This window comes from Sodiomyces alkalinus (assembly GCF_003711515.1).
Source record: "Sodiomyces alkalinus F11 unplaced genomic scaffold SODALscaffold_3, whole genome shotgun sequence".
In the NCBI taxonomy this organism is placed as follows: Eukaryota; Fungi; Ascomycota; class Sordariomycetes; order Glomerellales; family Plectosphaerellaceae; genus Sodiomyces; species Sodiomyces alkalinus.
Genome location: NW_021167081.1, coordinates 4,171,669 through 4,185,801, shown reverse-complemented (window position 1 = coordinate 4,185,801; position 14,133 = coordinate 4,171,669). Strand labels below are relative to the sequence as shown.

The 14,133-nt window shown below is 42.9% G+C and overlaps 1 protein-coding gene across 1 annotated transcript; it reads left to right on the top strand.

Moving 5' to 3' along the window:
• Positions 1-10,007: 10,007 nt before the first annotated feature.
• On the top strand, positions 10,008-12,548 carry SODALDRAFT_332294 (ATP-dependent permease MDL2). The gene has a single exon (XM_028611670.1). The coding sequence runs from the start codon at positions 10,080-10,082 to the stop codon at positions 12,462-12,464; it is 2,385 nt and encodes a 794-aa protein (XP_028467938.1). The 5' UTR covers positions 10,008-10,079; the 3' UTR covers positions 12,465-12,548.
• The last annotated feature ends 1,585 nt before the right edge of the window (positions 12,549-14,133 follow it).

Genomic DNA, 14,133 nt, shown 5'->3' with positions numbered 1-14,133 from the left:
CCCTTTTTAAATAGTTTACCGGATCTAAAGGGCGTGGAGATCAAGATACTTTAATTTAAAGATAAGCTAAGGCCTAGGGCACTTTAGTAGTTACTTAGTTTATTAATTATCGTAGTATACTATTAGTGGTTCCTCCTTAAAGGTTAATATTAGGTTCTTTACTAAACGCCTTACCGCGATATACTATCTAGTAATAGTAGAACGTGCCATAAGCTCGGCTTTAGTACTAGAGGTTATGACGCTTATTTATTTATTAGCGCTTTAGTCTATGGAACCCCCGAATAGGAGAGTCGTGTAACCTTATAAGCTATACCTAGTCTTACGATCGTCCGCAAAGGCGGCGTCGGAGGTATAGAAGAGTATAGGCTTTTAGTAGTCTTTACGTAGTCCGAAGTAGAGGTATAGGGTCTTTATTAAGCCGAGATACTTTAGGCACTTATTAGTAGCTTTATAATAGTATTTGAAAGGGTTAGTGCTAAATTCGGTAAGTCTCGAAGCGGCTTTAGAGACGTTGGGCCGGGTCTAATAAGCGGTGTAATTAATAGAACCGACCTTCTAAAGATATAAATAGATTAACTCTTCCAAGGCATATTAGTCGGTAGTAGATAGTTCTAAAATATTAGGATAAGGAAAAGGGCTTTTAACCCTATAACCTCTATAATCTACCTATAACGCCTTTATCTTATCGGTGATATAGGTATTAAGCGATAACTATAACTTACGTTATTAACGCTTATATCCTACGCGGATTATAAGGAACCACTTAATTATTCCTAAGTACCTAATCTAGAAGCTTTTCTATATCTATTTTAACAGGTTATTAGCTATAGATTTATATTCTTTACGGTAAATTAGGATAATATTGTTAACGTAGAAGAAAGTAATTAGGACCTTATTCTTAAAGAGGTAATCGTCTTCGGTTAATTACTTTAAACCGGACTTACCTAGTACGGAAAAGAGCTATTAGTGCTATAGCTTTAGGGAACGCCATAGGCTATATAACGCCCGGCGTAGCCGTTAAATCCCTCTACGTTATTTAGGGATATATATATATCTTACTTTAAAACGTCCTGGAGCTAATTATAGACTTTAAGGCCCGTAGCCGACTAGACCAGCTACTAACCAGAGGGGTCCTTTATATAGATCTCTTCGTTAAGTAGCGTATTAGTAACGCCGCCGGGGCGTTCTGCTTTCGGATTCTATACCGCTATATGTAGCGATAACCTCTTATTTAAAAGCTCTCTCTTATCGGCCTATTTATCAAAGCCTTTCTAAAGAGATCTTTCTCTATCTAGGCGGATTACTATAATGATATATAGTAGTACTACCTCTAAAGGAAGAACTTAAAACTCACTAATATTGGTAAGGCTAATTTATAGTTACACAGGAACATTATAATAGCTTAACGAGTATAGGGACTATATAGAAGTATCACGACCTTTATACTATTATAGGCCTTGTGAAGGCTAAAGAGCTTAACCTTTACCCTATACCATAGTATCGTTGTTTAGTGGTTAGGTGACCTTCTCGAGATAACGTTCTTTACTTTACTAAGGGCATAGGCCTCATAATCCACTATAAGAGGACCTTTTCCTTTAATAACGCCTTTACTAAGAGTATCTCCTATCTTTTTAAGGGTAGCAGCGCCGGCGTTCCATAGCCTTTTATACTATAAATAAACGTTAGCCACGCTTATAGTAGGCGTTATAGAGCCATTCAAGAAGCTGCTTAGTAGGTGATATCAGCGATCCGTTAAAATAAAGACGTATTAATCGTTAACGTTATTGAGAGGCAGGGGTACTGAGCCCTCTACTTTCACCACTTCGAGGCCGGAATTAAAAATAATACCCTATTCCTTTAATCTTCTAGTCACGATTAGGGTTATTAGGTAGTCTGATATAAAAGCGACGCGACTTCACACTAAAATAAACGGATTACTATATTAGTTATCCACTTCTAATTATACTCTGCTATAGCTCTTAACTAGCTTAGATTCTCTATTACCCGTTTAACAACGATACTCTTCTATAGCAGGTTCGAAGTTCTATAGTAAGTGTTATTAGTTAGTGATATACCTTAAGGTGCCGAAGTCGATCAGTAGTTAATTAAAGAGGTTACTACTAGTATTACCGTTTAGGTATAGAAGGGAATATATCCTATAGAATTCCTTATCGGAATCCTTATCCTGGTTATCGATAAAATTAGATACCTCCGTTAATGCTTCTTTCGGCTATAACTTCTAAGAGTTCTTTTTAGTACCCGTGTTTAGGCTTTTAGCGTCCTTTTCGATTTTCTCCCGGAATCTCTTTTAACGTTCGTTATCCTAGGTCTTGATAATACGGTCGACGTGTTCTAAGATCACTTTTAAAGGTATATATCCCTTCTTCCTACATACCTTATTAACGTTTATACACTTCTATAAAGGCTTATAGTTATATTTACTTCTCTTTTTACTATAGTAGTCGTATAACCACTCTTTCTTCTATTTATTAGACTATTAGATATTCTATTATCCTAATTACACCCGCTAATCGTTATATTCTTTACCCTTTCCTGGGAAGGTTACTATGTAAAAGGATAATACTGTAGGCTTCTTATTAAGTCGGTACGGGTAGCGGCGTTAAAGCTATATCGTATACTCCTCTATAATAGATTAAATTAAGGGTAGGTCCTTTTTTTCTAACCGTAGGAGTTCTATAAACTGTCCTTTTAACTACTCTTATGCTATACTACTAATAGCGTTAAGAAAGCCGTTAATCTAATCGTTATTAATATTATACATATAAACTTTATACGTCTCGTCATCGCGGTATAGCTTAATAAAGTCTTTTAGCTAGTGCTTATAGGGTATACCCCTAACGTTTTAGAGGTTTTTTAATTTTTTTTTTTCATTTCGCGTATGTAGCCCTAAAGCTATGGCGTGGCGCCTTTTGCCCTATAGGCTAAAGGCTAGAATAAACTATAATAAGGAGTGGAGTAGTAATGAATACGGGAAATCCTCCGTAATAGTCTGCCTAATATACCGAAAAGCAGGTAAAAAAAACCAAACCAGAAAACTAGACCGCAGGATCCAAGGTTTACGCCCTATACTACTCCGCCGAGGCTATTTTAGTAGCTAAAAGATAGGCCTCTAAGGCCTGTATACCTCTTTTAGTACCGAATAATAGCGGTAGGGATAGCAGTAGGCCTGCTAGGGCTTCCCGCAGGGCTTTTCGTTTATTTTTATAAAAAGGGCAGGAAAGGATAATGTGGGCTGTATCCTATATAGGGGAGCCGGGATAGGAATAGCGGTCGTTAGCGTAGTTTCGGGCCCTTTTTTAGTGGGATTTTAGGTATCCGAAGCCGGTTTTTAACTGAATAAAAGCCGACTTTACCCACCTAGGGCCCTGTATCGGCAGTGGTTTTCGGGAAAACGGAGGTTATCTCGGATTAGGCGCCTATACAGGCGGCCTAAACGCACCGATTTACCTTTATTTTGCTCCTCTTCTTCTATATTCTATAAAGCCTTCCAGTCTCGAATTAAAGTCTCGTTAACCCGGCGTCTTAAGTGACTAAGGGTAACTAATCTAACGGATTTAGTAGCTTTTCTAGGGTCTAATACCTATTTAGCTACCTTATCCGCTCGTTCGTTCCCTTTTATCCCTATATACGAAGGGCACCACTATGTAAAGACCGAAGTGCCCTGTTATTTAAGGCGTGAAATAAGGGTTATAGCCTTTATAGCCCACTACGAGGCTCGCTAAAGCTTCTAAATAGCGGCTTAAAAATCGCTGCAAATATAGCACTGTAGTGCCTTAGGCAACTGTAGGGCAGTATCGAGGGCCTAAAGAATAGCGTATAATTCGGCGTCTACGACTTTAGTAAAGGTCCTTAGGTTAAATCCTATAGCTTTACAGGGCCTATAGGTATTAGCCTACTATATTATAGCGGCTATAGCCTGTGGAGGTCTTGTAGGAGGCCTTGTAGGGTGGCCTAGGGAGCCGTTCGTGTAGAATACACAGGCCTAGTCGCCAAAAGATTATTATATATCCTTAAGAGCTCCGAGGTAGGCTATCTTTAGGTCTTAGGAGCCGGAGTCAGGATTTTCTACGGTTATAGGCTGTTCCTTAAAGGGAAAAAGGGTCTAAGGTCTGCTATAGGCTCGGAGGCCTAAGGGGCCTCCCACCTAGCTATAGGGCCCTTTATTTCCCAGGACTACCCTACTAAAGCAGTTAATTCTAGGCCTAGCCTATAGAGCTATATGGTGAGCTATGGGTCTTATAGGCGGGCGAGGTATTCCCCTGATTCCCCTAGAAGCTAGCATTTAATAGGGTGGTTCGGTAAGAACTTTAAGGACCTAAAGGCGTAAAGCCTATTAGACCTAGTTAACCTAACCGACGCCGGGGGGACTACTGCTTCTAGTTCTAGAGGCCGTAGAGGGGCCCCCCTAAAAGCCCCTAAAGCCCTGACTAGAGCGCTGTACTGTAGGCGTTCTAGACGGTCGATTAGGTGCTTTCTCGGTAATTTAGGGTCCTACTATAGGTCTAAGCTACAGTCAGCTAGCGAGACTATACAGGCTGTATATAGCTGCCGTAGGGCCTTAAAAGAAAGGCCCCTCTATAAGCTAGCTAGCCTATAAAGCCTGTTTAGGGCGCCTAAAACAGAATTTAGGCGTTTTTCGATATAGGGTTTAAAGGATAGCTTAGGGTTAAACTAGACCCCTAGCCACCTAATAGCACCTAACGTAGGTTTAACTAGGTGCCCCCCTATAGTAGCCGGGGCGTCTTTTATTGAGCGTTTTCGGTGGAATTGAATAAGCTCTGTTTTATCCGGGTCGAAAAGGACTTCGTTATTATTAGCTGCTTCGAAAAGGGAGGCTACGGCTCTTTCTAGAATCTTATAGTTTTTCCTAGCTAACGTAGACGCTATAAATAGCTGAAAAACGTCTATATAGGATAACTGAAGTCCTTTAAAATCCGGCGCCGCTATAACTTTCTTAATATAAATTCGGAAAAGAATAGGGGAAACCGGAGAGCCTTATAGGACCCCTATATTTAGGGGGGTGGGCTACTAAACCTGACCCTCGAAAGCTAGTTGGATACGCCTATTTTCTGTAAAGGAGGCTACCTATTTAACTAAACTCGAGGGTAGTTAGAGCTCTTAAAGGGTTTTTAGTAACTAGGGGCGGGCGATATAATCGAAAGCTCCTTTAATATCTAAAAACAGCGTAGAAACTATAATATTTTAACGCAATTTACGCTGTTTTTCGATATAGTAGAGGAGAAGAAGAGCCGTCTTAATAGCGGATCGTTATTGTCTACTTCTTATCTAACTAGGGTGTAGAAGGTCGTAGCGGGTATTAGCTAAAAAGCTAGGCCTAGTAGCTATAACGTTCTTAAGGACTTTACCTAAGCAGTTTAGAAGGGTAATAATCCTATAAGGCTTAGGATTAGAATAGTTCTGTTTCCCCGGTTTTAGTAAAACGACTCCTAGGGCCTTTTTCTAGTAGGTAGAGTAGTGGCCTGCTAAAAGTAAAGCTGAGTAGGCCTTTAATAAGGGTCCGGGAATAGCCTTATAAGCCTATTGGATCGGCTATAAGCTAATCCTATTAGGCCCTAGGGCTTTTCCCTTAGTAGCTTTAAAGATAGTGCGTTATAGTTCGGCAGCCTAAAGGCTAGGCCACTCCCACGGTCTTCTAAGACCCTTACTACGTGATCTAGTTAGGCTCTAGGGGCCGTTAGAAGGGTTAGAGGGGCCTAGGCCCCCTAAAGGGCCTATAAAAATAGGGGCTATAGGGGCGTTAGTAGCGGCAGAAAAGGGGTCTAGGCCCCCTAAAGGGCCTATAACTATAAGGGCTATAGGGGCGTCGGTAGCGGAGGGAAAAAGGGTCTAAAGAAGGGCGTTATATTTTTCGTCGAAGGTATAGGCTTTCTGCTTTATAGGCGTTTAAATCTATAGGATCTTCGCGTTTAGACCGCTTTTCGTATAGTTATAGGCCTTAAAAATCTCTGGGCCTTAGACGTAGGCTAGGAAGGCCTCCTAGTAGTCCTTTTTTACCATTTTTACTACCCTATAGTAAGCGTTACGAGCCTCTTTCCAGGTGGTTTCTAGAGCCGCTAGCCGGGTAGGCGAGGCCCCCTTTTTAGCTTTTCTAAAAACTCTAAAAGCCCTGTTAGCTGATTTTCGCAGGGCTTTTAGCTCTAGGGTCTACCACGGTTTCGAACGCTCTACTACTCTTAGGTTAGGCATAGAGGCCTTTAGAGCTAGGGAAATAGTATCCGATAGGCAGCGACCTATAGAGTCCTAATCCGAGGCGTTAATAGCCTGTTATAGCTACTAGTCGAGGGTAGGCTCTAGGTTCTTTAGGATACTAGTAAATAGACCCTAGTCCGCTAACCTATAGTTATATGCCGGTGGAAGGGCTTTATTTATAGGGCCTTTAGAACCTTTAGAACCTAGAATAGAGGCTGAAATCAGTATAGCGCGGTGTAGGGAGGGGGTGTATTCGATATATTCCCACTTATAAAAGCGGAGGCGTTCGAACCCAGGCGTATAAAATACTAGGTCTATAACCGACTCTTAACGAAGATTAGACCTAAAAAAGGTCCCCCCGTTTAGGTTAACCTCTTTAGGGTCCACCAAATAGGTAGCCTTAAGGCTATTTAACTAGTCTACTAAGGCTTAGGCCTTAATAGAAGCCTGATTCGTAGCAGCCCTGTTCTACTGCTAGTGGTTCCTGTTAAAGCCCCTATAATAAGGGTCGGCTTAGGGACCTAAAGGCCCTATAGCACGCGATCTTCGGTCCAGGGTCGGCCTTTAGAGCCTGAAAAAGAAGGAGAAGAAGAAGAAGAAGTCGAAGAGGTAGAGGGGGTAGGGCTAGGGGGCCTTATAGGCCCTTTACCTATTATCTCGGGATCCTGCTCTATCTGATTATAGATATTTAGGATATAAAAGGTCTATGGATAATAGACCTTTATAAGCTGCACGTCTATATTATCTAGAAGGTCTTCGCGTTATAAAAAATCGATACCCGAGCCCTTTCTTATATAAGTAAGGACCCTAGGCTTAATAGAAAAAAACTGGGTTTTTTGAGATATAGGCGTGATAGTATAGAAGGCTGGGTGGTTTCGAATATACTATCTTTCTGGTTTCGGGACGTAGGAGGGCTCCTGAATAAGGACTATATTAGCCGAAGCTTCTAAAGCCTGTTTTAGGATAGCCTCCTACGCCGGGCCCTGTTTATCGACGTTATACTAAATAAACCGGATATCTCTTAAGCTAAAATACCTCTTATTTATTAAGGTTTAATAGCTCGAAAGACCTCGTACTTTTTACAATAGGGGGGGTATACCCCCTTATAGTTATAGCACTTATAGGTCCTGTGTTCGTAGTCGCTATATTCCTCGTACTCGTTATAGTAGTGGTCTTCGTCGCCGTGGCCCTCCGTAGCGTAGATAGAGTAGGTAGTTAGGCTCTTATAGGTCCCTCGGGTATACCCGAATTTCTAGTAGCCAGAGCACTAGGTCTTAGGGGTCATAGGCCTATATGTGTAGACCTTTAGCCGCTGGCCGGCTATATAAAGCCCCTATTTTAAGCAGTATTTCTACTCTTTAGTAGTAGGCACTAAAAGAATAATAGTGTCGTAAATTCCGTCTAGGGTACCTAGCCACCGGGGTTTTCCTACTAACCTAATAGGGTTAAAGGTGCCGATTTTAGTGATTAGGTCTCTTAAACCTAGGCCCTGCTATAGGCTACGGTTTAGGGCTTTTTACGGTGTGTCGGAGGGGTTAGTAGGGTCGGATAATAGGGCCTCCCCCCTCTAAAGGCCCTAGTAGGCACCTATTTAATAATAAGCTTAAACTAGTCTCCTATAGGTTAGGAGGGCTAAAAAGGCAGGTTTAGCTCTTTAAACCACTGATTCTATAAGTCTAGGAGCTGCTGAACGCTGTATTTCGGGCCCGGGGTTAAAATAAGGTTTCTATTAGCTAAAAGGCTAATAGCCGTAATACCAGGGATTTTTAGAGCCTTATTTAGCCTGTTCCGAAGCTTAAGGGGATCGAAGTTCTCCCTGGGGATCGTTTCCCCTGCTATAGGTTATAAAATAATCTTAGAGACCTTTTTAGGGTCTATAGGGAGGGGGGCCGGGGGGGTTAAGGGTGCTAAGGCCTTTAGAGGGGTCTAGAGAGCTATAGAGCCTGTTTTTCCCTTTAAAGCCTCGTTATAAAGGGGTTTAGGCTGTTCTGTAAGCCTGCGAACTGCTTAGGCTAGTTCGTCGACCTTGTATTCGAGGGTAGGCGGCTGGGTCCTCTTAATAGCAGATTAAAGCCCTGAAGAGAGGGCTTTAATCTAAGAGGTAGGGTCGAGGTCGTAGGCCTGTTAAAGTAACTAAAAAGCCTGCTAGAGGAGACCCCTAGCCTGGGCCTTACTAGGCGAACTAGTCGACTTCTAGGGCGTAGTAGGGGGTTTCCTAGTAGTTCCAGTATTTCCAGGGGACTTTGTAGCCTATTTAGAGCCTACTAGGTCCTGATTTTTAGCAGGAGGGGGCCTAGAAGGCGTCTCGAATAGGCCTTCGGCTTTGGAGTCCGAAAAAGGCTCGGTTTGGGTCCTAGAACACCTTCTAGGGGTCGGGGTTAAAGGGCTAAGCTGCCTTTTCGAATAAAGGGGCGTAATAAAGGTAGAAGTCCCTGTATTTATAGGGCTTTTAGGGGATTCCCCTATTTCTACCTCCCCTAAGCCCTCTATAATTATAGGGGGTTTAGGGTTAGTTCCGGTGGTTTTATAGTGGGTTAGGGCGTTATTATGGCTGGTGTTATGGCTATTAGTGTGGCTAGTGTTATAGCTGTTATTATTGCTAGGGTCTTTTATAGGGTGCTGGGGTCGCGAGGCGTTAGTAGTTACGGCTCTGCGTGGCTGCTTTATTAGCGTGGGCGCATAGGCTATATTAGATCTTTCCCCCGTACACAGGGCACCCGTAGGTGCGTTTCTAGGCGTTTTCGCACTTATTTTACGCCCTAAATAGCGCCTGCGCGATACAGGGCTATAAATAGGCGTATAGAGCTCGAAAAGGGCTATCGATGAATATAGCTTTCAAGTGGTTTAGAGCGTTTACGCATAAAACGTGGGTCCCCCTAAAAGAGTTGTAAGAAGGATACTTTTTAGAAGTATTCGTCCTAGTATCTCTTAATTAGTAACTTCTAGGCGGCGTTTATTAGCTTAAGGTATATCTTAAGGGCCTTTAATATATCCCTTACTTCCTTTTAGCCGGCGTAATAATTCTTTGAAGCAGGGCTAACCGTCTTCGTAATATAGTCGTGGAGTACTTAGATCTCCCTCTTTTTAGCCTTATACCGATCCTCTTCTACCTATTAGATCTTAAATAGTATATTCTAATTAGTGGCGTTACGTTCTTCGGCGGTAGGAGGAGATTATAGTGGATCGGTTTAAATACGGCGCTTCGGCCGTTTAGCTTTTTTAAGGCAGGGATTAATAACGTCGGCAATATCGTGGGAGTACGCGATAGTTATCACGGCTTTAATCTAAGGCCTCTAGTCTTTCGGAGTAATAAGCGTTATAAGGCCTATAACGGGCACTGGTACCGTGGAAGCTATGGTTATACTTATAAAAAGTAGTGGAATAGAATAAACAAATAAGTTAATTAACTATATTAAACGCTTAAAACGATAGTACGATTAAAACAATAAAGTAATTAAATAAAACTAAAGCAGGCGGTCGTTACTAATAATACTAAGCTACCCGCTATAGACTTAAGGCTGATTTTAATAGCCTAGAAGCTATAGGATTAATCCGGATAGCTTCGTTTATTAGAACGCCGGGCTTATAACTATCAGAACATAAATAAGGTACGCGGAATTATATGTATTTATCTAAGTGAAGTTTGTGATACTTTATGGGGATATCTAACTATAAGGAAAAAGCAGGGAAGTAACTATAGATACATAGGATCGAGGTACTCCACACGTCTAATACAATGTGGTTTGTCACACCTCGATAAGGTGGCTGTGGGTATCTGACAACACCCAATGCTTGGAAGGCCGGGTCATGCTACTGCTCTCGAGGCTTGAAATATGCTTCGCGTGACCATGGCCTCGGGGACAGCACGCAATTCAGTGCTTCCCCCCAAGAATGTCCTCGGATGGCCTGGGCCATCACGCTATCTCTCCAGACAGTGCTTTCCCCAAGTTAGGTGTGCCCTCGAGGAAGCAGCCTGCCCACTGCCATTATTAGTTCAAAGACTCCGCACTTCAAAACCTGCTCGAGATTTTTTTACCCCGCCGGTCCGCCAGTTAATTTCACGATACCGACCGAGTCTCGCCTTTGGCCGTTGTCGAGTTCATTATCTCCCTCGTCTCTCCCGGTCTTTTTCCAGCGAACGCTCTGCACCCAAAGAAAACAGTGATAATCATGGGAGCCCATCTGAGAGGTCAACCGAGGTTGGACATTCCAAGAAATCCACTCATGACGTCTGGATCGCCTCGCACGAAGATTTTCAGAAGACTGAAAAAGCTGCAAAAGCTGCTCAGATCAATCTAAGCGCCAAACTATCCAAAGAAGGAAAAGGCCAGCGACAAGCAGCTCTTGCCGAAATATGGCGCCTAATCAAGATAGCTCGACCAGAATTCAAGTGGCTCGCCTTGGCCATCGGCTTCCTGCTCGTGTCGTCCAGCGTCACCATGTCCATCCCATTCTCCGTCGGCCGGATTCTCGACATTGTAACGAAAGACCCAGCTGAGAATGCGCGTCTGTTTGGCCTTACGTTGACACAGTTTTTTTATGGCCTCGGTGCTATACTCACCATCGGGGCCATGGCCAACTTCGGTCGCGTTATTCTGCTCCGAGTTATCGGCGAAAGAGTCGTTGCCCGTCTCAGGTCTCAACTTTACAGAAGGACATATATTCAAGACGCAGAGTTCTTCGACGCTAACCGTGTCGGTGACTTAATTTCTCGTCTCAGTTCGGACACGGTGGTTGTTGGAAAGTCGGTCACGCAGAATATTAGCGACGGTCTGCGGGCTCTCTTCAGTGGCGGAGCAGGGTTCGTTGCCATGGTTTGGCTTAGTCCTCAACTGACCGGGCTTTTGCTTGTTCTGATGCCGCCTGTGGCAATCGGGGCGTTCTTCTACGGTCGTTCTATCAGGAACATTAGCAAGGGTATTCAAAAGAACCTGGGTACATTAACGAAAATCGCCGAAGAACGACTTGGAAATGTCAAGACAAGCCAGGCATTCGTTGGCGAAGTCCAGGAAATCTCAAGATACAATGCGCAGGTCCGACGCATCTTTGCTCTGGGCCGAAAGGAGTCGACTATTGCTGCAACCTTCTTTGCCACTACTGGGTGGGCCGGCAACATGACGATCTTGGCCATGCTTGTGTCCGGTGGAGGTCTTGTCCGATCTGGATCTATGTCTGTAGGAGACCTGACATCCTTCATGATGTATACCGCATTTGCCGGTTCTAGTCTCTTCGGATTGTCATCATTTTACTCCGAGTTGATGAAAGGAGTTGGTGCTGCGAGCCGCTTGTTCGAGCTGCAGGACCGGAAACCGTCGATATCACAGACAATGGGAACGAAGGTCGTGTCGGCCCGTGGCCCAATCAAGTTTAACGATGTCGTCTTCGCTTACCCAACTCGGCCAGCAGTTAAGATATTCAGTGGCCTCGACTTCGAGATCCCGTCCGGTAGCAACGTGTGTATTGTGGGACCCTCGGGGGGCGGAAAGTCGACGGTGGCAGGTCTTCTCTTGCGATTTTATAATCCCACCTCTGGTTCTATTACGATCAATGGGGTCGATATATCCCAGATGAACATCAAATCCTTGCGACGGCGAATCGGCATGGTTGCTCAGGAGCCTGTTTTGTTCTCGGGCACCATCGCAGAAAACATTGCCTACGGTAAACCTGATGCCACAAGAGCGGAGATTATCGCAGCTGCAAGGAAGGCAAACTGCAACTTCATCAGTGATCTCCCACTGGGGTTGGATACACAGGTCGGCACAAGAGGGTCTCAGTTGTCTGGTGGTCAAAAGCAACGGATCGCCATCGCGAGGGCATTGATCAAAGATCCCGATATTCTAATTCTAGACGAGGCTACGTCAGCTCTCGATGCAGAATCCGAAACCCTTGTGAATGCTGCCCTCGCATCTTTGCTTAAAGGTCGAAATACGACTATATCTATTGCGCACCGCTTATCGACTATTAAGCGCTCCGACTTGATTATCGTGCTGTCTGCGGATGGAAAGGTGGCTGAGTTTGGAAAATACACCGAGCTCGCCGCAAACGAGGACAGCGCGTTTACTAGATTAATGGAGTGGCAGATGAGCGGAGGTGAATTTGCCGAGCCTCGGGGTGAGGACCTGTCTCGCGGCCAACTTACTGATCTTGATATTGCCACGGATAAATCAGAAGAACGGGGTGAAGATACGGAAATGGAACTAGAGTCACGGGAGGATACACGTCCGAAGGTATAATTCGTACAGTATTTCTATCTCCCTTCTAATATCACTCTGGTGTAAGAATAGTATTTTCAAAATAAGTGGTACTTTATATACTAGTCTATATTAATATAATACTATATATATTATATTACTCTCTTAAGTGCTAGAACTACTTTATATTTTATAATAATACTATAATTCTTTTTTTAATTTATATTATCGTATTATTTTTATTCTATACTATGAGGAGTTTTAATATCTTAAAATATACTTTATTTTAAATTTCGCATACTAAATAAAAGACTAAAGATATATATTATTATTCTTACTATTCTTTAGTATATATAGTATTAATAATACGCCCTAGATTTTACTAGGAATACTAGGGCGTACCACGGGGTATACTATAGGTACCTTTAGGTTACACTATAGCTTCCCTAGGGTATAATTAGTGAATACCGGGAAATCCCCCGGGCTCTCCTATACCTAGAAGCCGAGGATTCCACGGGGTTCACCCGTGGATACTTAAGTCCCGGGGGCGCGCCCCCTTAGCTTAGACAGATTACCTTGATTAGACCTTATTTACTATAGTAAAGGCTACCCTCTAAGTCCTAGGTTCTTTAGGTCTAATAGTGCTTGCTAGCTAGAGTGGTGCCCGGCTAGGGTATATTAGATCCTAGATCCTTTAAGGTATATAGTATTACCTATTAGATAAAGCGTAGACAAAATCGCTATAAAATACGTTAAAATTAATAAAGATATTTATATACCATTTTAACTGTATTGGACTGTTAGGGAACCGCTACCACCGTATTTTATATAGTGCAGATTCGATAAGCGTCTACCCGGATTATAATCTTGGTAATCCGGCCCGTTATATAACCGAAAAGACTATAGTCTATTCGATATACAACCTAATCGCCCTAGACGTTAGTTAGGCGATTAAACCTATTTATAACCGGTAGATATAACGGGTATATGGCCTATATAATCTCTTCGCTATAGCCGCCCTTAAATTCGTCCTCCATGTCCTCTAAATACTATATTCGGACTTCCTCTAGCTGTTTTTGCTATAGCCGTTCCCGTATATCTATTACTCCTACCTAGGACCTGAATATCTTAAATTTGTCGCCGCATAACGCCTTCGTTAATCCGTCTACCACTATTTCCGCGCTTATAACGTACGTTACGAGTATTTACCCTTATTCCTTTACTGAACGTAACTAGTAGCCGTGGACATCGACGTGGCGAAGGCGCGTAATTAACGTGTTAATCTCTTAATTAACTAATCGAATCGTTTAGTTATTATCGTATAAGATCCTTAATTCCGGATCGTTAAATTCCACTCCTATACTAAGTAATAGGCGTTATATAAAGATACCCTCTTTTACACCTTATACTAACGCTAATAGCTCTGCTTCCGTTATTATTATTATGACCGTATCCTGCTTATTAGTGCGCCACGCGATTATACCGCTAAATAAGCATATTATATACCCTTAACTGCTCTTACGATCGAGGGTATTATCGGTAAACGAGGCGTTAGTGTAGATTTCGATAGTATCGCCACCCCCTAGTTCTAACGTAAACGATTAGCTATTAATTAGATAAGGGATTAGATAATCGGCGGCCTTATAGTGTGCAGGCCCTGGATTAACCTTAAACCGGTATAGCCTTAATACTATAAAAGCAATATCTAGTC

What these genes read in the sequence shown, in the direction of transcription:
- SODALDRAFT_332294 (XM_028611670.1), top strand. Translation starts at nt 10,080, where the DNA reads ATGGCCTCGGGGACAGCACGCAATTCAGTGCTTCCCCCCAAGAATGTC.